Here is a 25,521-nt window from a genome sequence, read left to right as displayed (position 1 = left end):
GATCATGTGGTATTGGCATTAATTTCACAGTTTGCGCCGTGACTTTTGACCGTAGGTCAGTCAAATGGTCCAGGCTGACTTTCTAGAAACTCAGCATGAACTGTAAAATAGTCCCACTTTTTCCATGCATTGTAAATGATTCACTTTGTGACTAGTAACATGTCAGAAAATAGTCAGAAATGTTTATCATTGTTTTCCAAAGTAAATGCCGGTGTTTGCCCGTCTTATTCTGAGTCACAAAGCAGAGAAAATTAACTTTCAAGAATCAAAATACTTAATATTTGATTCCAGATTCATTATAGCGGTCACTGAAGGTGTAATGGTACACTCGACCGAGTTGTGTGCTGTGCGGGCAGCGTGGGTTCAGTTTCCACTCAGTGACGGTGTCTAATAGCACTAATAGATGCTTTGCTTAGCAATGGTGATGTACAGTATTTGTGCGTCCTCTAGGTCGAATTTAATCTCTGGAGACTTCTTGGAATGTATAGTACGACTTTCGGTTTGAAGGAAAGACAGCAGCGTTGCAATCGAAACTGCATCTCGCTCGCCAGAGAGCCAAATGGGGAGAAATGAACAGACTACGATTGCCGCAGTTGTTGTTTCCATCGTGAAATTGTTTCGCCAAATGTCTAAACTTTTCAGCACAACCGGCAAACATGTTCATAAAAAACGGAGTTGAATCGCTGAAAATAACACACCTCAGAGTTGTCTACTCCAACGGTAAAAAGGCACAGTTTCTTACGATATTTCCACCTTGAAAAGCACCAGCTTCAAAATATTGAGTAAACATCTGACACAAACCCAGGTTAACATGCATTTAAAGAATTTGGTCATTTTTCCTCTTGAGAACATCCCAGGAAGCTGCCGCACCGTTTTACTGGAAATGTCAGAACAGGTTACCAAAGCAGAATAGTGGCAATTAGACTATTATTATTATTATTTCATTGTATTTTCTTTTTTTTTCTATCATTCATCAGCAACATTTGTTTGCCTTTTTTAAGGTCTCCATTTAATTAAAAGTAGGATTCAAGCAGAACAGAAAAAAGGTTCCGAAACGCTTTGATCATTTTCATGAAGGGTTGCATCGTACACCAGTATTCATGTGTCACCAACTAGTTGCAGACTCAACCAATAAGTATGAACTCGAAAACTAAGCGTCAATCTGAACATCTTGGGTATAGTTTACTGGAAAAAAAAAACTTTGGCTGTCAAATGTCCTGTCAAACGTCCATGATGAGGTATAACCAGAGGTAAATGCTGCTATGCAGCATGTTAAATAGTGACACTCCCTTGATCACAAAAGATTCGTAAAATGCAATGTAAAAAAAAAAATGAATTTAAAAGAAAAAAATGAAAACCTCGGGACAGTATCAGGAAGATGAGTAGCCTCAAATATCCCAAAAATGTGAGGTTTTTAACGAGAACTCAATATCAGCAGATGAGGAAAAACCATTGTTGTACTTTTGACCATAGCTGATGCATTTTCGCCAGTGCTCAGTGTTTCACCCCTGAGTCGACTTAGATCCTACTTTTAAGAATTAAAAATTGACATTCAGTCAAGAACAACGCATTGCTACATGCATAAAAAGTGAAAAAAAATGGTTGTGCGGTTGAAAACCACGGGGTAAAACTAAAAGTGATGCGTTTTCTTACATGAAATCAAGCTCAAATCTAACACAGACATTACGGAAGCACGAAGACAGTGTCATTCCTTGGCCATATGTTCAGATTTACAATATGTTGCTTTGAAAGTCAAGTCGGGCTTTCTGAACAGGCAGACGCAGACGCACTAATGGAAACTGTTTTTGATTTGGTTTGTGCAGCAGCATAATTGAGCAGAAGTCTCCATTTTGTGTTTTTTACCCTTCACCTGTGCAAACCAGAACACTAAGAGAAGAGTTGTTGAACTTACATGTCCGTAGTTGTTTAATGGCAATTTGTTCTGCTTCCTCCCGACCTCCTGGTATGTGGACAGCTCATGTGTTGGTGTAGACCCTCTGACCCATTGTTGGTTGCAAACTCCACCAGTGTGAGCTTTCGGTTGCTCGCAGAGGGAGATGGTGGGCCCGCAGCCATGGGATCTCCAGAAGCAGCACAGTTTACGAGTACTGCCCCTTTCCGCCAGACTAGGACTGCCCGCGGTACTTGCCAGTGCATGGAGTGACGAAGACAGGAAAGGTCACAGCTTACCTGATGGAAAACACAGGGTGAAGGTGGAAGAATAAATACAAGAGTGCATCGTTACAAGTTTGAAAAGTAGCACGCAATAAAACGGTCGTCATCAGGCAAGAAAAGGTGCAACAATTGAATGATTAGGCTATCATGTCATGTCATTATCCACACCGCTTATCCTGTACAGGGTCGCGGGAGGGTGCTGGAGCCTATCCCCGCTGACTTGGGGCGAAAGGCGCACAACACCCTAAACTGGTTGCCGGCCAGTCACAGGACGGACATAGACAAAGTCACTGAGTGGAAACTGAACCCACGCTGTCCGCACACAACTCGGGCGAGTGTACCACTACACCTTCAGAGACCGCTATAATTAATCTGGAATCAAATATGAAGTATTTTGATAATCGGTTAATCGTTGAGAGACACTACTTAAGATTCAAATTGCCCAAGTCCTGATTTCAGCCTTTTGAAAGTTAATTTTCTCTGCTTTGTGACTCAGAATAAGCCGGGCAAACACCGGCATTTACTTTGGAAAACAATGATAAACATTTCTGACTATTTTCTGACATGTCACTAGTCACAAAGTGAATCATTTACAATGCATGGAAAAAGCGGGACTATTTTACAGTTCATGCTCAGTGTCTAGAAAGTCAGCCTGGACCATTTGACTGACCTACGGTCAAAAGTCACGGCGCAAACTGTGAAATTAATGCCAATACCACATGATCGATGGCCAGCGTGTTAAAAACAATGGTAATATTATCGTGCATCACTGGTAAATAATACATTGTGAAATTTAAGACACGCTCCCAACAACCCGAGAGATATTTTTCAAATAATCAAAATACAGAAAATGAGAATGAGGTTTATTTGCGAAAATGCGGCTATCTTTTATGTTCCCTGTTTTCCTTTTAAAAAAGAATTAAACACGCCAAGACAAACAAAAATGAATATGAACAAATTCCTGCCATCTTTTTTGTTAATATATCACAGTCATGTCTCCTACAAAAGAAACAAAAAACAAAGTCAGAGAATAAGCATATTATTGTTATTGTTTTAATAGTTTGCTGAAGTCTCGCTGCCAAAGATGTTAACAGTAGCTATTAGTCAGAATTTTGTCAGGATAATAAATCATCAAGTCAAATTTAAAAAAAAAGAAAAGTAAATTAAGGATGAAAAAGACTGTCAAATCGGTGTCAAGTCATATCTGCAGCAAAACTTACTCGACTTTGTTCACATTACGAAAATTGCAGCATTTCTTATTATCGGATTCGTAAAATATTTACCTTTTCAAAGAAGTAGATAAACACCATTCCATTCTGTGTATCTGACATCGACTTACTGAAAACACAATATATCAGCGTAAGAGTATGCAAGCATAAATGGTATGAAACAAATTTTGGTGTTTTCCACTAAACATAAAGCACCACCCGAGAGCTATTAAGTCCGGTGTTTTACTGACAGTTCAGAAGAACGAGGCTTTTATTATTTCTTAAATGAGGTTTACGCAGTCTTTATCACTTAATGTCTCATTTCTTAAATAATGTACACAATCCCTCGTACTAAATGCGAGAATGCGCTCTGAAAGGAGCTCTTATGATTTTACATCAAAATATAAAGCAGCTTAATTTATGTTATTATTCTAAATCATTCAACCTTAATTTATTTACCGAATAATGCTTCTGTTTTATGATGGACTCGTAGTCCGGCACGAGTGGATTTGCATATTGGCAGATTTCTTTTTCTATCTCTCTTCAATATTATTTTCAGGTTTTGGGGCCGTTTGTGCTGGCGGCAGCCGTCTTTACATTTGACCACCTGCGGGCACAATGAGAATAAATTCTAAATAGCGATGGTACGCGATACAGTGAACGCTTAATGATACTTGTTAACTCTGGAAACTCTCTGTCTTTAACTATTTCATCCTGGCTGGCCGACTTTTGCGGTAACTTATTTGTTACCAAGTGCAATTTTATTACTCTGTGGGGCAAGCTTCAAAGCAGAGACTTCCCTTTAAACCTTTCTGTGCTCCTATTTTCGTAGGTGTACGCATCTTGCGATGATAAAAAAATCCTTGACTTTATGACGCGTCACTTTTTGACCCATTTTCTCCCTCGCAGCTAAATGAAGGCGATCTGCACCTCCAAAGCTGGCTGGTTGAATGGGATCGTAGTACAATTTTTTCAACCAACGCTTAACGCTCATGACGGTTTATGATTTCGTGACAAACGTCACATTGTTATTTGTCTAAACACACAGACGCAAAAGCATATTTTTAAAAACATCCATTTTTAATTGAATGAAATACAAAAATATGACAAGGTTAAGTCTGGTTACACATGATAAGGATTCTCTAAGTCGTAAAAAGTCTATAGGTCAGGGTTAAAACAGATGGATTAACATTTGATTCTAACAGATCTTCAAACATCTTCAATTCGTGCGCGAGATCCACAGGTTGTTGATGACGGAGACGGTATCTTATCACATCGGTAAACAGCGTGAGTATGGTAAGTACATGTCCTACACTTATCTCATTTTCCAAAATATTTTGAAACGTGTCGATCGAACCCGAGCGACTCAAAAATATGACATGTTGCACAAACGATTCCCAAGGCTCCTGAAAAATTGTCAAAGACATGGCACGCACTTTTTGCATAAACAATAAAAAAATTTCAATCAAAGGGTCTTTATCATCGGGGTTATATGTAATTGTTCTATTTATTATATCTGCCCACCCTTGGCTTCTATAGCCAAAAATCGATAATTTTCTCAACACATTACCCATTTTTAATCAAAGTTATTATTTTCTATCAGATATTCTTCGAAAACATCAAGTTGATCACGGTATATCATAAGACATACGTTCTCATCCAATGCAAGGCGGTCGGGTAAGTTCTTTACGAGCGCTAACTCCACCATTAAGATCTCTGCAACTCGCTTGACTGTTTCTTTATCCGTTTTTACAGAACACAAATCTAACAAGTAGTGAATACAGGGTAAAAACTTTTTATCGTAAAGGATTGGCATGATGCGCTCATATTGCTGTCTTAGATAATAATTATGCCCTAAGTATTTATAGCTATGCAAACAACCCCGTTTTTTGTGATACTTTATCAAAAAGCGTCTTACCATGTAAAGAATCGCCGCTTTAATAACTATTACGACATCCATATCAACCCATCCCTTAGGAGGATCAACCCATGACATATGTTGTACATCATCCTCGGAAATAGGTGCAGGTCCGGGGTAAGGGTCGTTGACGGTCTGAACCTTAGAGGGCTCAAGCGAACGGTTTGAGAACTCTTGTTCGGACCAACTAGGTACTCGTACCTCCTTGATTTGTGGAGATTCAGCCTGGTGGGACCAACTGGGCTGTTGTACCTTCTCGTTTTGTGAAGATTCTGCCGACGAGGTGGGGGTCATCGGAGGTGTCGACGGCGGTGTCGGTGAAACGGGACGGCTCCACCCTGAATATGATGGCTCGCCAGTGTTGTACGAGGCTACAACAGGGGTTGCTAAGATTCCCGTACCGCCCACCCATAAAGAGTATGATGGTCCTGCCTGGTCCTCGTCTGTTTTTGTAGGGGTTCCATCCTGGTCTACATTTGTACAGGCGTCAACCTGTTCCATGTTTGCAGTTGTCAGGGTTTCTACACCAACAACGTTTTCAACCATAGTCATGTCACGGTTGCTTGTAGGTTCATCCACACCGCTATCTGTAATACAAAGATACTTTGCTTAAATATTATATAGCTACATAGTTAGTTAATAGTTGCATCGTTTACCTGACGAAAGATAAAGATAAAGATAAAGATGTCCTTTATTAGTCCCACAATGGGGAAATTTGAAGTGTTACAGCAGCAAAGATATAATTCTGCAAGGTTGTTAGAAACCTGATCAGGTGCAACGATGGTTGTCACCCTTCTCGGTGTGATGTCCCTGGCCATGCGGCGTCTTGTTCTGAGCGTCTTCATTTTTAGAGTAGGTCTGGCTCTTCAGCCGGAAAAATTGGTTTGTCTGTGCAGAGCGTGACTTGGGCTTTGGCTGTATTGAGACTGGGGTCGGGATATGATAGTAGGGGATGTGCTTATTTTTGACAGAAGCGTGATTCTGGGGGGCGGGCGGTGTTGTTTACGCTTACAAACACGACCACAACTTGGTGGTCGTCTGTCTGTCCAACTATAGATAAGAAATACGTGAAAACATGTCAAAACTTGTTGCAAAGATGACTTGGGGATGTCTACAGACAAGATGATGTTCCTCCTTGAAAGGTAAAATAATTGGTAAAACAACCTTAATGATATCTTAGCTTAGCTGCTATTTCTTAACCTAAACGCATGTTGTTTCTTAGCTGTATTCTATTTTCTTAACCTAAATGTATATTGTTTCTTAACCTAACTACATACTATTTCTTAGCTGTACGCTGTTTCTTAGCAGCATGCTATTTATTTTATATATCTATATATATATATATATATATATATATATATATATATATATATATATATATATAGATATATATATATATACTATAATATATATCTATAATAATATATAATATATTATAATATTCTAATATCTAATATTTCTTTGCTTACCTGTATAAACTACAAACATGGGTGGTTGCCTAGCTGTGTGCTATTTTCTTAACTTAGCTGTATTCTTTTTCTTAACCTGGCTGGTTGCTATTTTACTCAGCGTATATATATATATATATATATATATATATAGGTGCGAAGTACAGTGGAACCTCGGTTCTCGACCATAATCCGTTCCAGAACCCTGTTATATATATATATATATATATATATATATATATATATATATATATATATAGCTGAAACATAGAAATCATCAAAACTTACAAAGACCATACACGGGGAAAAACTTGGGCGAAGACTGTAGCGAAGGCACATGGGCGAGAGCAAGTTCGGTCAATAATCCGACGTGAGAGTGTCGGCGTGGCTGGCTTAAATAGCCCGTGAGTCATTAGCTTCATGGGTCGCAGCTGTGTGGCTCGTGAGCGCGTCTCGCTCGCGGCCGAGTCCCGAGGTAGCGCGCCGACGGGCACGCCCACCCAGCTGCAACAATAACACATGGATCGTGACAGTACCCCCCCTCAATGGACGCCCCTTGGCGGACTACCTGGTTTCGACGGGTTGGCGTGGTGGTAATCGCGAAGCAGAGATGGACACATGATCCAGGAGCGGGGGATCCATTGCCGCTCCTCTGGACCGTAGCCTTCCCAGTCGACCAGGTACTGAACTCCCCTTCCCCTGCGCCTGGAGTCCAAGATCTCCTTCACGGTGTAGACAGGATCGCCGTAGATGATCCTCGGAGGTGGTGGCGGGGCGGTAGGTGGCACCAGAGGGCAGGTAGGGGCCGGCTTGATGAGCGAGACGTGGAAAACAGGGTGCATCTTCATGGTGGGAGGCAGCTTAAGGCGAACGGAGACTGGGTTGATGATGGCCGAGACTTCGAAGGGGCCCACGAAACGCGGGTCCAGCTTGCGGGACGACCCCGCCAGGTTAAGGTCGCGTGTAGACAGCCATACCTTGTCGCCGATCTTGTACCCTGGGGCCGGGCGGCGGCGACGATCCGCGATGCGCTGGTTCCGCTGCGTTGTGCGTGACAGGGCGGCCCAGGCCTCTCTCCATGCCCGGTGCGCCCGTTTCAGGTGCTGCTGGATCGAGGGAACCTCTTCGGTACCAGCTTGAGTCGGGAACAGCGGAGGTTGGTATCAGTAGGCCGTCTGGAATGGCGACTGGCCCGTCGCCGAGGAAACCAGGGTATTATGGGCGTATTCGATCCATGGCCAGTGATCGACCCAGGTAGACGGCTGGTCCAGGCAAACACATCGGAGTGCGGTTTCAAGGTCCTGGTTTGCGCGTTCCGACTGCCCGTTCGTCTGTGGGTGGTATCCCGAGGAGAGGCTGGATGTCGCCCCCAGGCACTGACAGAACCGCTTCCACACCCGGGAGATGAACTGCGGGCCTTGGTCTGATACCAGGTCGTCCGGGATGCCATGGAGTTTGACCACATGCTGCACCAGGAGGTTGGCCGTTTCCAGGGCCGTCGGCAGCTTGGGTAAGGGTCCAAAATGAGCGGCCATGGAGAACCGGTCCACCACGGTGAGAATGACGGTGTGCCCTCGGGAAGCGGGTAGGCCGGTGATGAAGTCCAATGCAAAGTTGGCCCAGGGGCGTGCCGGAATTGGAAGCGGCCGGAGGAGACCCGCTGGAGACTGGTGCGAAGATTTGCTGGCGGCGCACGGCGGGCAAGCCTGGATGTACGCCGTCACGTCTTTCTTTAGCGAGGGCCACCAGAACCATTGCCCGATCAGGCCCAGGGTACGCCGTATGCCAGGGTGACAGGCTAATTTGGAGGCATGGCCCCACTGAATCACCTCCGAACGGAGCTGGGGCGGCACAAAAAGTCGCCCAGGGGGGCAATCTGCTGGAGCGCCGCTCTTCTCCTGGTCCTCCCGGATTCGCCGCTCCACCTCCCACTGTAGGCCTCCCACCAGCCGATGACTGGGCACCACGCTCGCCGGCCCCTCCTCGTCCTCCCATGCGTCGTGGATGCGGGACAGAGCGTCGGGCTTGGTATTGCGTGCCCCCGGCCGGTACGTCAGCGTGTAGTTGAAGCGGCTAAGGATAAGCGCCCACCTCGCCAGCCGGGGGTTCAGTCTCTTCATAAGGCGGATGTATGACAGGTTCTTGTGGTCTGTGTAAATCACGAAGGGCTCCTGGGTGCCCTCCAGCCAGTGCCGCCACTCCTGCAGAGCCAGAACCACCGCCAGGAGTTCTCGGTTTCCCACGTCGTAATTCGCTTCCGCTGGGGAGAGGCGACGGGAGAAGAAGGCGCAGGGGTGGAGGCGCTGGTCGACCGGAGATCGTTGCGACAGGACGGCCCCCACTCCGGAATCAGAGGCGTCCACCTCTACAACAAAGGGGAGATCGGTATTAGGGTGGTGTAATACAGGCGGATTAGTGAATGCTTCTTTAAGATCAGCGAAAGCTTTCTCGGCCTCGTTACTCCATGAGAATCGGATCTTTGTAGAGGTGAGGCAAGTGAGGGGCAACGCCCGGTGACTCTAGTCCTTTATGAAACGTCGGTAGAAGTTGGCGAACCCTAAGAACCGCTGTAACTGCTTTCGAGTTGCCGGGACCGGCCACTCCACGACGGCACGCGTCTTGGCCGGGTCGGCCTTTAGTTGCCCGTTCTCTACAATAAATCCTAGAAATGACACTGACGTTTTGTGGAACTCGCATTTCTCCCCTTTTACGTACAGTTTGTTTTCTAACAGTCGTTGTAGAATTGAGCGCACGTGCTGATGGTGTTCTTTTGCCGAGCGAGAGAAAATGAGTATGTCGTCTAGGTACACGAAACAGTACACGTTGAGCATGTCTCTGAGAACGTCGTTGATGAGTGCTTGAAAGACTGCCGGTGCGTTCGATAACCCAAAGGGCATGACCAAATACTCGAAGTGTCCAAGCGGGGTTTTAAACGCGGTTTTCCATTCGTCCCCCTCCCTAATGCGGACCAAGTGGTATGCGCTGCGAAGGTCTAGCTTTGAAAAAATTGTTGCGGATTGAAGGGGGGCGAACGCTGAGTCCAGCAAGGGCAATGGATAGCGATTTTTTACCGTGATCGCGTTCAACTCCTTGTAGTCGACGCATGGGCGGAGAGACTTGTCTTTCATTTCTACGAAGAATAGTCCCGCTCCAACCGGAGATGTAGATGGTCTAATCAACCCCGCGGCCAACGAATCGGTTATGTACTCCTTCATGGCAGTTTGCTCGGGTTGCGACACTTTGTACAATCGTACCGACGGCAGGACCGGGTCAGGCACCAAATCTATAGCGCAATCATACGGGCGGTGTGGGGGAAAGGACTTCGCGCTCTCCTTACTAAACACGGCGCGGAGGTCATGGTAGATAGGCGGCACGTTGTCAAGATCGACCTCCCTCTCCGGGGCTGCTCTAACCTGCAAGCCCTCCTCGGCTGACCGTAGGCAGTGCGCGTAGCAAAACGGGCTCCAGTTTTGGAGGGAGAGACGACCCCAGTCGATCACCGGGTTGTGTGCTACTAGCCACGGAATCCCTAGTACGACCGGGGCTGCCCTAGCCGGCATGACGAAAAACGAGCGTTTTTCAATATGGTTGCCCGATAGTTTCAACGTGAGTGGTTCGGTTAACCGTCTGATATCAGCCAGAACACGTCCGTCGAGATCACAAAGTCTCTCGGTTTTGTGAAACTCGGTGACCACGCAGCCGAGCTGGGCAACTAAGCCCTCATCAATGAAGCAGTCGTCTGCTCCTGAGTCAATCAGCGCACGAATCTTGACACCCCCGCCGAGGCCGATGATCTCTCCGTCCATCTCGAGTCTCAGGGGGTTACCGTGGCTGTCCCGACTCCCCGCCCCGCGGGCGGGCTGCTCTTGCCGGCCTGTTGTGGCCGCGGAGGAGTAGTCCGCAGACTCACAGTGCGCTGGGCGGCGAGGAGGCGATTCCCGGCGGGCGATCATCTCCGGGCACACTGCTACTAGATGACCCTGCAGGCCACAGTAGAAACACGCCCCCGGCTGGGCCGCCGCTCCCTCTCGCGGTAATCCGGACGGCTCGGCCCCGGCTGCTTGGGCTCGTCGAAGGATGGTCGTTCGGGGGCGCGGAGACGTGGAGGGTCTGCGCGGCGCTGCCCCCACTCCTGCTCTCGACGTCGTTCGCAGGACATCAGCCGACTAGCTCCCATCTGCATGGGCTCGTCGACTGGCGTAGACTCGGGAGCCCGGAAGTGCGGCGGCTCGGCGCGGCGCTGCTCCACCCCTCGCTCTCGACGACGCTCACGCAGGCGGTTGTCGAGCCGAATGGCCAGGGTGATCAGCTCCTCCAGGGTCTCGGCGTCGTCGCGGGCTGCCAGCTCGTCCTTTAGAGCTGGGCTCAGACCCCTCCGGAACACAGACCTCAGGGCGCAGTCGTCGAATCCGCTCTCGGCTGCTCGGATGCGGAACGCGATAGAGTAGTCCGCGACTGATCGGGAACCCTGGGTACAGTCCAACAGTTCTGCTCCGGCTTCCTTTCCCCGGATAGGGTGGTGGAACACCCTTTGGAATTCCGTGAGAAAGGCGGGGAACGAGGAACGGACCTCGGGGCGTGCGTTGCTCACGGCCATGGCCCACGCACTCGCTTGACCAGTCAGGAGGCTCATCATAAACGCTACTTTAGAACTGTCGTGGGCGTACGTCAGGGGCTGCTGATCAAAGATCAGCCGAAAATGGTGGATGAACGGGGCGCAAAGTCCGGGCTCTCCGCCGTAGCGGTCGGGGTGAGCCAAGTTAGGCTCCTTAAACGGGAAACTCTGGAACTGAGCCCCGGGAGAGGGGACGGCCAGGTTGGGAACCGGTGTGGCGGGGGGCAGGGGACTCAATCGAGCATCTAAGCTCGTGAGCTTGTGCGCCAGTTGGCCGACCGCGTTGCGCAGGGTGGCCAGCTCGGTCGCCTGTTGGCCGACTAAGCGTCCTTGGCTGGTCAAGGCGTGATAAATTTTCTCGGTGTCAGCAGAATTCATGGTCGGATTATTCTGTGAGGACCGCTCTCCAGCCAGGGCTGGAAAGCGGTGAAGGTGGACTCTTAAAACGCTGACAAGGGAAAAGTTTGGGTCACAAGGGTTTATTTTGACCGGCAAATCACAATCATTACTCAATAGGCAAGACAACTTGCTATCACTAATACTTTGGTATCTATAATTAACGTCGCCAGAAGACGAGAACGAAAAGCGCTGGTGGAGAGAACTCACACCAGGAAAATCAAAACGAGGAACAGAAAAAGCTTGCAACGCAAGAAAACAGAAAACGAGAGTGTCCTTCCACAAAAAGGGTAAGGTTAGAGCCAATGCACGAAGCGAGAACAAAAAGCGAGCCGAAACGTAGCTGAAACATAGAAATCATCAAAACTTACAAAGACCATACACGGGGAAAAACTTGGGCGAAGACTGTAGCGAAGGCACATGGGCGAGAGCAAGTTCGGTCAATAATCCGACGTGAGAGTGTCGGCGTGGCTGGCTTAAATAGCCCGTGAGTCATTAGCTTCATGGGTCGCAGCTGTGTGGCTCGTGAGCGCGTCTCGCTCGCGGCCGAGTCCCGAGGTAATGCGCCGACGGGCACGCCCACCCAGCTGCAACAATAACACATGGATCGTGACAATATCTATATCTATCATATGTATTTACATATATATATATAGATATACAGTGAACCCCCGGTTATCGCGGTTAATGGGGACCGAGACCACCCGCGAAAACTGAAAATCCGCGAAGTAGCGTCGCACCTTAAAAAAAAAAAAAAAAAAACGTATATATATATACTTCGCACCTATATATATATATATATATATATATATATATATATATATATATATAAATATATATAGGTGCGAAGTAGCGGCACACCTTCAAAAATGCTTAAAAAAAAAATATATATATATATACATATATATATATATATGGGTAGAGAGAGAGAGAGTGAAATTCATGTTATAACAAAAAAAAAACTAATTATTATTAAAACTTGTGTTTTTATTCCCCAGCCATTATTTTTGTATTTATTCAATTACTTCTTTTTGTATTTATTAAATTACTTTGACTTTTACCTGCTGGTACGCCGTCCGGTGTGCCCTGTGAATGTTATGATCCTCCAGCAGAGGATTGAACAGGACTCTCCAAACGCAGACACGGGAAAAAAGGTGGTGATACAAAGATAGTGTAGCGACTTTGTAAATGGTTCAAGGGTTCTGTGTTTTCCTCTTTTCTGTGGAGGCTGTGAAGGCAGCAGGGGAGTGAACGTTATGTTGTTGTCGTTGTGTTGCTCTCTCTCTCTGATCTGCGTGGTTGCGGCCAACAGCAGCCGTTTTTGGCTTAATAATGAAAGCGTTCGCTGATGGACAAATTGGCCGGATTTATTATACAACGTTACAATATTTATTATAATCACAATATAGTCAGTGTAATCAGCGCGTCTCGCAGCAGCTGACGGCATGGCGCGAGACAATCGCTGGAGGAACGCCCACACATCTGAAAAAACAAAAACACACGCGGCATGACAGGCACGGATCATGACAGTGAAATGAAAGGTGGCATTCTTCATTTATTTATTTATTTATTTATTCATTCATAACTGACAGCCTCGCGCTCCGCCCGTGCCCGGCGAAGGTGCTCCTCTTCGGCTTCGTGTGACGCGAGCATGCCCTCCTCCTCGGCAGCTCCCATTCGGTTAAACTTAGGGGCCGTTTGGCACCGCCCGTGCCCGGGGAAGGTGCTCATCTACGGTTTAACTGCCACGCACGCCGGCCGGAGCTCTGATACGGTCCGAACCGCGCGAAACGTCGCCACCAATCGTGTCCGGGGGAACCTGCTCTGCTTCGTCCACTCTCTTCTTCGTCCACTCTCCTCTTCGGCGCACGCCGGCCGTCTAACCGCTTCAGCGCCCCCTTGTGCCGCTCGGCGAAACAACAATGCCCCCGAATATTTTTTAGACCCGCGAAGCACTGAACCCGCGAAAGGTGAACCGCGAAGTAGCGGGGTTTCACTGTATATATATATATTATATACAGGGTGTCCCAAAATAATGTATACACTCTTTGAATCGTTATAACTTATTTAATTTTTGAAATAAAGTGATACAAGAGAAAGAATACATATTAAATGAATCTGAGACTAAAATATACAAAAACCTTAGGAAATTAACCTTTAATAAGATACGAACTACTTGGGGTCAATAACAGAATATTCATAATTATGAGTTTACATCAAGTGCTCAAACTGGTTGCCGTTCTGTTCAATACACTTTTCATATCTTGAAGAAATGGACCTACAAACGTCCAGCAACATTTCCAATGGTATTTGAGCACATTCTTCTTCAATTGCTCCTCTCATTTCAGCAATTGTTTTGGGTTTCCTGCTATAAATTTAGTCTTTTAGGAACCCCCACAAAAAGAAATCTATTGGTGTTAAATCTGGCGATCTAGGTGGGTATTCAACTGTCCCTCTTCTTCCAATCCACCTGTTTTGCATATCTTCATCCAGATAAGTTCTCACATCGCGGTGAAAGTGGGGAGGTGCACCATCTTGCTGGAAGAAGAACTCTGTATCTTCAAACTGTTTTTGGAGGTGCGGCATAGCAAATTCCTGTAACATGTGGAGATAGTGTAGGCCTGTTACCGTGCTTTCAAAAAAGAACAGCCCGATAAGCCCTCTGGCTGATAGTCCACACCATACAATGATTCCAGGCAAATTCAAGTGACGCTCCACTGTAACATGACGATTTTCCAGTGCCCAGTAACTGCAGTTATGCCGATTTATTGAGCCATTCAATTTAAATGTCGCTTCGTCACTCCAGATGATTTTATGAGGAAATTCATTATCATTTGCACATTTAGCCAGGTACCACTCACAAAATTCAACCCTTCGATCAGAATCGTCTTCATTGAGAGCATGAACAAGCGCTGGAATAAAACTCTTCCACTCAGCACGCTTCAAAATGCGATGAACGCTAGATTTGGGAATACCTGTTTCACGTGAAATTTGATGAACCGATTTTCTCTGAGAATTTTGAACATTATCAATAACTTCTTGTTCTCTTGCTGGGCTTGTTGATGATCTGTGTCGTCCAGAATGACCCTCTCATACACTGGATGCTTCCATGCTCCTCAAAGTTATCTAAGATGCGTGAAATAGTGACACGTGATGGCGCGTTTCTGTGGAACTCTCTTGTGAAGCCAGGATTCGCAGGGCTCCTCCATGAAGAAGCCCTTCGCGGGAAACCTGGAGAAGGTTCCTGGTCTTTGTCCCGCTGTTGTTGTCGTTGTGTTTGGTTGTGGTCTGATCGGCGTGGTTGCGGCCAACAGCAGCCGTTTTTGGCTTAATAATGGATGGATGGACAAATTGGCCTGACTTATTATACAACGTTACAGTATTTTTCGTTCAGCGCTCAACAACAACTTACGTCATCAACAAGTTACCCAGGGGGCACCACTGCATTCTCAATGAGAAACGACTACAATCAACACATCACATCTGTTAAAACCGAAGAACAAAGTTGAGCCTTGATTGAACTCGAAAGGAGTAACACCGAGTGCCTGTTGAAGTAACTATTCCAGACCACGCCCATAATGGCATAAAAATTATGTATGAGGTAGTGAAGGACGTGTTTGTTGAAAAGTAGTTATATTACATTTGGAAGCAGATATTAACAAAGGAAAAACGACTGGTTATTTGATTTTCATTTTAAAAAATAAATTCCCAAATTGAAATACAGCTTGTTTGTTTTCTGCAACAAGGAAGGAAACGTCTCAAAACAGCTTGAATTTAAAATTTTGTTTCGACTACAAAAATAGAATATAACACGAGCAAAAATGGAAAAACGGCTTTTCTATTTATTTGAGATTCCCGGAAGTGGTCGGAGAGGGACAAATTGAAAGACTGCAATTGCGTTTTCTCGCCTGTAGGTGGCAATGTTTTCCACAGTTTTGAATGAGTGAAGACGGGTTTTATCGCCATCTACTGTTTAATAAACAACGACTTTTAACCTTTGTGGTATATTATTGTTGTTGATGTGCGGGTCTGGCCCAGCTTCCCTCCGGACAGGTCGACAAGCAAGGCTGGAGTGGTGATATAAAAAAACTTCTGAGACACTCCGGTGGTTGGAAAAAGATTGTATTGGTAAAACCCTCAAGGACGAGAACAGATGTGGACTCCCCTTATGTTGCTCCTCGGCGCCATCTCGTCTAACCCGGGACCCATTCCTGTATATCCATCCCTTGATAAGTCGGGGACCCCTGTCGAAATCCCTGACCTGACATAAACTATGTTGAGGCCCACTGCAGTTCAGAATCGTAACTCATTGTAGTGGCGGCTCAACGCAAGATTATACATTCACCAGAGCAACAGTTGCGCTATGTTAGAAGTAGAAATTAAGAATTATTCCCGTCCATAAATTACAATGTATGGAAATACAAACATAAAATGTTGTTGGGTTTCTCACCTGTTTCACACGCTTCACTTTCCCAGCTTTCTTGTTTGTCACTTTTTCCTGTTTGCTTGTGTTTTGGGTTGCGATTTTTGATTGGCTCTCTTCATCACTGAGGTCAGCGTCGATCTGGAGGAACTCGTAATGTGTGCAAAAATATACTTTATTTCTAAAGCGCATGTCACGTATATGGGTTTAAACTTGAATTGCTGTCTGTTTTGTTTTTTCAGCGTTACCAGTTTACATTAAGTACACTAAATCCATCAAAGGCTATTAATTACATAAATCCTACAATAAAGCATAACTTTAACTCTATTGATGAAAGTAAAGTTTAATTTAGGCTATTAAGTAAGTCAGTGGTGGGCCTTCAAGGTCTTCTCTGTTGGCCGAACATAATCAATAAAAAAAAATGATCAGAATCTTCACATTGATGTCATATTCTAGCTGAGCGTTGTATTTTTAGGTGAGAGTTTTGAATCTCATCAGAATTCCGCTCGCTCGTGTTGCCGGGCAGGTTTCACATACATTTCACATCTTTTCTGTCAAAGTCAATGAGCTTTCATATTTGTTCGATGGTTGCGATAGCCAATCAGATCACGAGTTGGTTACAGTGAGCCTTCTCGCTGACCTTATGCTGAGGGTGATGAACGCGTTTTGTGATTGGATACTCACTTGTGAGGGGGCAGCACTATGCCGAATCAACACATTGAAAGTCGTAATTGGCGACCGTTTGAAAATCTAAAATATATTCTTGCTTTTTTTTAAACCACAATGGTCGAAGGAGGGAAAAGTGTGGATTTAATTGCAGATACACTTGCAAGGACATTTTCAAGTCGGACCTTTCAAGAGAAGCTATATCGTCCAACACTCACTCAGTGGTGCGGGAGTGTGTTTCTGGATATTATTTGTCCAGCCGTCGTGTCATAAATGATGGTATTTTGATGGGGATTTATTCAAGTAGGACAAAGTAGGACTTCACTGAAGGCACAGGTGTGAAATGCACTGAATTAACTTCAAAATTAAAAGTAAAAAAATTACGATTAAGAATGTGCAAGCAAGAACTCAATCTGATCGAAATGTTGTGCTTTGACAAATGTTGAAAATAATGACATTTTCCAGGAGGTATTTATTTCTTTGTTTGTTAATTCATTCAATTCTATACTTATTTCAATATTTGAGTATTATTTTTCTTTCAATATGTAGTATATTTTGTCTTTGAAGTGTGGGTCCTTGCTGCCTTCCGGACAGACAGCCGAGCAAGGCTGGATTGATGATGGAAAAGAACTGGTTCAAAAAAGATTTTATTCTCGTCACATGCTGATGTCAAAAGAAGTCTCCCCAAAAACGTGTGCGTGTGCGCTCCGCACACGTGCGAGCCCACTCTCAGACATTACCTTCTTACAGGGAATGCCCAAATAGGACATGAATATCTAATTTTCCTTTGTTACATATGCATTCCCATCACGCTAATCTTTGGGATTTCCCTCCAAAAGTCCCCCAGAGGGGGAGCAGATGCGTCTCCCCTTTGATACGACCAGTCTACTCGTGACCACCTTAAATTACTCTCATACCCTGGAAGGTCACTGACCTGGCGAGAGAATTGCCCCCACCATAAACAATGCTCAGGCCTATTTTCTCTCAGGGCAGTATCTGGTTACATCGGAACTTCAGCACCAAGACTGGTCACTTCTGTGACCTCCAGTCCCTTCATAGTTTCAAAAAGAGAATTACTTCCCAGATCTATATTAGGCCATTTAAAAATACATGACTTTTTTTATTTCAATGTATATTTAAGATTGCTTATATAATACTACATTATTTATTCAATTATTTTAATATGCAAAATTATATCAATATTAATTTAAACCTTTTTATTTCACACTTGAATATTTCTTAACATATTTGTTCATTTGAATATGTATGCAATTTAAATTATTCCATCCATCCAGCCATTTTCTGCCGCTCATCCAGGGTCGGGTTATTGAATTATTTTTTTAGTATTTTTTATAATTCAATATTTATTTCAAGATCAGGACTCTTCTCAATGAGTTCAATATTTATAAAATGTTTTATATTTCTTATTAATTAAATTAGGTCTGTAAGTGAGTGCCAATTTTAATATTTCCCTATTTCATTATATGAATAATCCAATGTATAAAAAATATAATATAGCATGGAAAAAAAATATTTGGTATATTTGACAAAATGATACGTTTTTCCAAAGTGAGATTCTGCTTAGAAGCACACCCCAAACGCTTGATAGAGCTCAACCTAGAAAGTGGTTTTAGCTCGTCAGAAATTTATTCAGAAAGCGAAATATTAAATGTATGTGAGGGGATATTTGAAGAGTTTGAGTTATGTTCAATGGACCATACATATACGAGCCAGCCAAACACAGCGAGAAAACCAGCGCTGACTCCAGTCGCCATCAAGTTGCCAACTCCTGACATACCAAAACCTTTGAGAGAAACTGAGACTATTCGCGTTTCTCTTTCTTGTTCTTTTTATAGTTCAACTTCTAGTTCAGTTTTTCACCTTTTCACACAGCGTAATGAAGGCCAGTTGAGCAAGTGGAACACGTGATTTTATTGATGATTGTGGAAGGCAACGATTTCATAAGCACAGTTTCTTCTCACACTTTTTCCATTAGGTATGATTAAAAAGACAACTGAAAAGCATAACGTTAACAAATGTGGTTCCAGGCAAAGACAATTAATTTCATTAATAATGTTTGATATGAAAACAAAAAAAAGATCATCACTCAGACACATTGCTTCTTCTGACACTGATCACATTGGCTTAGTGTCAATAAAAAAGCTTTGCAAAATTGAATTTATCATATTTCATTCAAAATCACATTTACATCTTACCACAAAGAGTCAATTCCTTCAGTTTTTTGTTGTCTTTTTTTTAAGCTTCAAGGATCGCTGCTTTTGTCACCAGCACAATTGTGTCTCGCAGCACCCTTTTTAGAAAAGAATTTTTTTGCACAAACGCTGCAACTGAATGGCTTTTCTCCACTGTGTGTTCTTGTGTGGCTTCGTAAATGCGACTTTTGAGAGAACCTCTTGGCACAAACTGAGCAGGAAAAAGGGTTTTCTCCACTGTGCATTCTTGTGTGACTTGTTAAATTTGACTTTTGAGAGAAGCATTTACCACAAACTGAGCAAGAAAAAGGATTTTCTCCAGTGTGTGTTCTTGTGTGACAAGTTAAATTTGACTTTACATAGAAGCATTTTCCACAAACTGAGCAGGAAAAAGGGTTTTCTCCACTGTGCATTCTTGTGTGACTTGTTAAATTTGACTTTTGAGAATAGCTTTTACCACAAACTGAGCAAGAAAAAGGGTTTTCACCACTGTGTGTTCTTGTGTGTGCTTTTAAACTTGGCTTTTGAGAGAAGCATTTTCCACAAACTGAGCAGGAAAAAGGTTTTTCTCCACTGTGCGCTCTTGTGTGGATTGTTAAATTTTTCTTTTGAGAGAAACTCTTGCCACAAACTGAGCAGGAAAAAGGTTTTTCTCCACTGTGCGCTCTTGTGTGGATTGTTAAATTTGTCTTTTGAGAGAAACTCTTGCCACAAACTGAGCAGGAAAAAGGTTTTTCTCCACTGTGTGTTCTTGTGTGGGTTGTTAAATTTGTCTTTTGAGAGAAACTCTTGCCACAAACTGAGCAGGAAAAAGGTTTTTCTCCACTGTGTGTTCTTGTGTGTTCTGTTAAATTTCCCTTTTGAGAGAAGCATTTTCCACAAACTGAACAAGAAAAAGGTTTTTCACCACTGTGTGTTTTTCTGTGTCCTTTTAAAGACAGCTTTGAAGTGAATGAGTCAGTGTGACGTGCCCTTTCACCTTTAGCTTGCCCATCATCATCATCATCATCATCATTGTCATGAGCGTCTGATAATGTGTCCTCACTATGTGCTTGTGATGGCCCCCAGTGGTCTTCATCACCTTCTGTTGTCACGTGATGACTTGAACTGTTGCTTGGAGGCTCCGCCCCTCTCTTGTCCTCACTCTCATCCTTGTTTTCATCGTCAGTCTTTATAGGGACAACGTTCACTGGTGACTTGTTGATCTGCTCCCCCTCCTTTTTGATGCGAGTCAGGTCTGGCACCTCTTTCACAGAACGGAGATCGTATTCACTGACGTCTGCAGGACACAAAAAGACAAACACACATTTGGTTTGATCAAGTCAAAGCTCATGCAGCGACTTTGTCTTATATTGTTTCTACAGTGCGGCACAGTGGCCTGTGTGGAGTTTGCATGTCCTCCCCGTGCCTGCGTGGGTTTCCTCCGGGTACTCCGGTTTTCTCCCACATTCCAAAAACATGCATGGCAGGCCGATTGAACACTCTAAATTGCCCCTATAAAATCCTCGCTCTTCCTCTACGCCGTTCTACACTCGCAAGATGCAAACTACCAAAGCCACATGTTCCGCCTCATCCGAGTGCACTTTCAGATGTAAGTACAAGTTATTTATATGTAATATTAAGACAGCACTCATGAGAAATATTGGGCAGCAATGTTTGGATATTTAGCTCCAGATTAAGATAATTTAATTAGTTGCGATATCGGCCAAATATAACTAATGTAGCTCTAAGAACTATTGCATAGGAGGTACGGCTGAAACATTTGAATTGCCTTATTTCTGCATGTTAGCATTATTTTATTTAATCTTTTCCTTATGTTTTAGGGAGCAAGGAGATGACCGCGCTGATCAAGCTACGCGGGGAGTACGACAGCCTCTTTACGGGGGCCAAGTTCTCCGCAGCCACAGCATGGAGGTAAAAATACAATTACTATCGGGAAAAATATTTGACGGGTTATTGTCTTATTTATTTTCATCCATTTAAACTCTAAATATCAAGAAGAAAACGCATAAAAATGGTGAGACCCACTATAGCAATTTTATTCCATTCATCAGCCATTTGTGTTTGAATTAGATTTGCGCTAACACGCAGCTGTTTATTCTAGCACAGAATGTGCCCTGTATAAATTCCATGTACCCCCGACAATGTGCTCCCCAATTACTGATATTAATGAATAATATAATCTGCATGTTACCCATAACACCAGGATTTCTGACTAATGTTTGCATCTTTTTTACCCTTTTTTTCATCCTTTATTTTTGCATGCATTTTTATTTATTTAATACAGGACCATCGTGGAAAAACTTGAGCTGCAGGGCAAAGTGACGCCCCTGCAGGCAAAAAAAAATTTTTTAAAAAATGAAGTATAAAGTATGGAAGTCCACATTTTTTTTTCTTGTGTGTGAAAATGAAGATATGATTGTTTTATCTTTTTTCATATAAAGGATTGCAAAAACCCAGGGACTGGCGAAGGGTGGCAGGGAGAGCTACTGCCGATACTTGGCCCTGGTTCGAACTTATGGATGGAGTGCTCGGACAGAGACCGTCCATCACCCCCCCTGTCCTAATTGCCTCCATCCCTGAGGAAAGACCAGGGCCAAGTCAGGCCATCCCTGAAGAAATACCAGGGCCAAGTCGGGCCAGGGTGATGCAAGAGGAGGAGGAGGAGGAAGAAGAAGAAGAAGAAGAGCGAGGCCAACAGCCGGAGCAACGACAGAGAGGGAGAAAGCGAAGGAGAGAGGATGAAATTATCAGACTTTACAGACTCGATTTAGCAATGCGGAGACAGGAATTGGAGAGACAGAGGTTGGCAGAGGAGGGAAGGGCAACTGAGAGGAGGGAGACGAAGGTTTTTCAGTTTAATGGAAAAAATGATTGATCAAAATAAAAATCAATGCTTGGTGTTCAAGACTAAAATTTAGATAACATTCATTTAAAATTAAACAAAAACCGGGGTACTTTCAAAACAGATGAACTAGTTTGTATCCCAGTCACACCTTGAGATCAGCTTCTTCAGACAAAAGTGAAAAAGCCCAGGTTTGTGAAAGACCAAAACCTTTACAATAATATGAAGACTCCACCATGTCTGTTTTGCTTACAAATTTAATTTATTGAAAAACTGGTGGACAAACAAGGCATAAATTAAGTACATCATAACTCACAGTAACTATTCACAGTAAATAAAAAGCATTCCCCAGTTCATAACTGTTGCAGGATAAACCTGAGTGTGTCAGTGCAGTTTTGCCAATTCTCGCCTGAGCAGGGACTCATTTGGAGCATGGATGGAACCTTTCTTCCAGGACCCATGACATGGATGGGGCACGAGCAAGAGTCCTGATCTTCCTCTCGTGACTTGAAGTGGGGCATCATACCGGTTGCAGTGTCCACTACGTCATCCATTACGTGGGGGTTTGCAGGGATGGTTGGGGCAATAAATGGCTGCCATGTCACTCCAAAAGATGGGATAGATTTATTAACCATTCATTACATTGTATATGAATCTATTTTTCCATCTTCTCATATTTTGCCATGTTTGTGTGTCTGTGCTCTTTGATGATTCAGTTAAAGATTATTTTGTGCCAAAGGTGTGGTGCACCTCCAGGATGTGGAAAAAGATGGCCCGGAATCTCACCTTCATCATTCTGAAGCGCCGGGCCCACACACCCTGCACCGGCCGCTTGTAAGGAGTGATGACGGGGAGTGGTCGTGTGGCACAGGTACCCTCCATCTGCCAAGATGAAGTGCCCTGGAGGAGGATACAACCCTCTTTGGTAAAGGGGGCTGTGGCGGAGGACCCTGGAGTCGTGGACTGATCCAGGCCAGCCCATGTAGATGTCCAGAAAGCGACTCTGATGGTCACACACAGCTTGCATAATTATGCTGCTGAAAAGCTCGCGGTTCTTATAAGTCATGACCATCAAGGTCACTTGGAGGCTTGATTCGGACATGACAACCATCTATTGCTCCAGCAACTTTTGCAAATGCATGGTGCTTCGCCAGCCCTGCAAATCCCTGGGTCACTGCCTGAAGGTCTCCTGCAGTGTTGGGGAAGTGGATGACTCTGTGGCGAAGAGCCACCACTTCCCCAGTGACCCGGTGGATGATGTAGTGGACGGTGGACCGCGGCATCCCAAATGCTCGTGCCTGCGTTAAATGAGTATTTTTTTTCATAAAAAGAGCGCCACCGCCCCCTTAACTGAAATTAACTTCAAGTATCACCGCTGTGGTGCCGTATATTATGGAAAAGTCTAAACAATACACCAAAATTTTGCCCTATCCTGGACTGGGTGTGTGTTATCTAGTCGCGCACCCAATGTGAATCATAAAACCTGCGAGGCACATGAGCAGGCTAAAGCGACAACTATATCTTAATCTGTTTTTGTGGACCCTAAATTACAATATCTTATATCTCCTTCCTTGTTGAGGAGAACCTCCGGGATGGGCGTGATGCGGCGCTTTTTGAAGCGTTCTCTGGCCTTCTGGTCACACAGGTCACATGTCACCTCAAACCTGTGGAGAGCACTGGAGGAGTGGCACTTGCAAGCGAGAAGGGGTAAATTACCTCCATTCTGACACTTTCAGTTTTGCATAAATTTTGTGTAATAATGTCAATCAATCATTCACTTGATGCTTGAATTTGATTAGTCCAATCTGTCTCCAATAACAATTTGAAAATCAGTACTTGGGAGTGCAATAGGGATTCAGGTTGATCAGGCCTGTCCGTCCATTGCATCCTACGTGCTGTTCGGGCTTACCGGTGCCCTCAATCAGGTTTCTTTCCTGAGGCCCGTCCCTTAAACATTCTCTCAAACCTCATAGACATGCAAACACTTTTTCTGTCACACTTTCATTCACCAAAAATGTACTTTCCAATGCCACACAAAGACCCCTCCCTCGGCGCGTCCGCCTTGATTACACTGAGATTTGTGCTGGCAGTTCCTTAATTTTGCCTCAATTTAGCCAGAGTATGCCAAAGTTTACAACTGTGGGTCTGTTGATTTTCCCATTCAGTCCCCGCGATGTAGTTTCTCCTGTTCCTCCTGGACGTGGCTGACGATCCTGCACCTGTGACGTCAAACAGCTCATAGATGTGGACGTTAGCATTCTGGTATTTATGGAATGCTGTCTTGTCCCTTAAAAGTCGTCATGTCAGGGCTGGTGTCGCATAGTCATAAAACATCTGTCGTCCACCTTTGTCACATTTAATACACATCAGTTAATAAATCAGCTGCCGAACTATTTAATCCAACTTTATACTTGGTAAACCTCTCATCAATTGCGAGACATCTCCTGTTCTAAAGACTTTCTTTAAACATGATCATAAAATGTTTCAATTAAAACCTGTCCCAAAAACCTAATCCCTTTGTGTCATGGTCCGTTTTGTCCTGTCATGTTTTTGTTTTGTGTTTGCCCAGCTGGAGTGGGGGCGTTTCCTTCCAGCGCTTGTTCCTGTTCATGTCGTCATGGCTGAAGAGACGCGCCCACCAGCCACGCACCTGTCACTCGTCAAGTCATTGATTACTGCACTATTTAAACACTCCACGATGACTACTCAGCGTCGGAATATTCCTCTTGCTCATGTCCCAAGTTGTGAATTCTAGACACCTCGTTATTGCATTCCGTGTAACTTGTTCCCGTTCATTGTTAGTGTTTCCGTTTTCTTTTATTGATTTTCTCGGTTGAGCTCGCTCATCAATTGGTTTTCCTTGCCCTTCTGTGGTAAGCGATTTTTGTTCATTTTGTTCCTTGCCTTTTGCAAGCCTTTTTCTAGTGATGGGTAGATGAGGCATCCTGTATCGTTTCGACACAGTGACACAATGTATTGACACTGTGTTGACACTGTGTTGCTGAATACTGACACCTGGTGGACTTGCAGGAAACATTTGACAGGGTCATCTGACACTGATCTGTCAAACTAACTTTATCCAATTCCATTGATTAGCGACGTGATGTGTTTTTATATATCCTATTTCGTATTACTTTCCATCGCACTAATTATTCTCTTATCTAATTTATATATTTAACTGAATTATTGTTGTATTGCACTGGAGAGGGGAGCTCTCTAATCTCGTTGCACACTTGAGCACAATGACAAAGGGATTTCTGATTCTGATTAGGCATTTCCTTTCACATTATTTTTACATACATGCAATTTCATAAAGAAAATCTTTGATATTCGAGACGCAGTTGATAAATTAAGAGAACATCTGTCTGAATGCCCAAGTAAAAGTGTTGTGAATGACAATGGACTCATTGTAATTCAATATTTTTATTCAAAAGAAATTAGTTTCTCCAGCGTTTTGTTATTCAGTCTATTTCTTTTTTTGAGGCAATTTCCCCCACCTTTGAGAAAATCCTCTCACAAGGCACTGAAGAGGCCGGTGTGCACAACGCCTGTGTGGCTAATATAAATAGGTGAGGGAACGTTGCCTGCATGGACTTCCAGTATAAGAGCGGGTC

General features: G+C 44.2%; 1 protein-coding gene across 2 annotated transcripts in view; it reads right to left on the bottom strand.

Annotated features, from left to right (window-relative positions):
• Window positions 1-2,120: 2,120 nt before the first annotated feature.
• Window positions 2,121-25,521, bottom strand: part of LOC148341635 (uncharacterized) — a 49,184-nt gene continuing 25,783 nt past the window's right edge. Inside the window, exons 3-5 of one of the 2 annotated variants that reach the window (XM_088287075.1) lie at window positions 20,144-20,341; window positions 3,459-3,513; window positions 2,121-2,190 (exon numbers count right to left, since the gene is read on the bottom strand). In XM_088287075.1, coding sequence (XP_088143201.1) covers window positions 2,187-2,190; window positions 3,459-3,513; window positions 20,144-20,341 — 257 coding nt within the window. In that variant the 3' untranslated portion in view covers window positions 2,121-2,186. Of the gene's footprint in view, window positions 2,191-3,458; window positions 3,514-20,143; window positions 20,342-22,598; window positions 22,911-25,521 lie in introns of those variants that run through there. The other variant, XM_088287076.1, reaches the window with a different exon arrangement.

This window comes from Idiotropiscis lumnitzeri, chromosome 2, assembly GCF_059441095.1.
Source record: "Idiotropiscis lumnitzeri isolate Australia: NSW breed Sydney's pygmy pipehorse chromosome 2, RoL_Ilum_1.0, whole genome shotgun sequence".
Taxonomy (NCBI): Eukaryota; Metazoa; Chordata; class Actinopteri; order Syngnathiformes; family Syngnathidae; genus Idiotropiscis; species Idiotropiscis lumnitzeri.
This window is presented reverse-complemented; position numbering and strand designations above follow the sequence as displayed.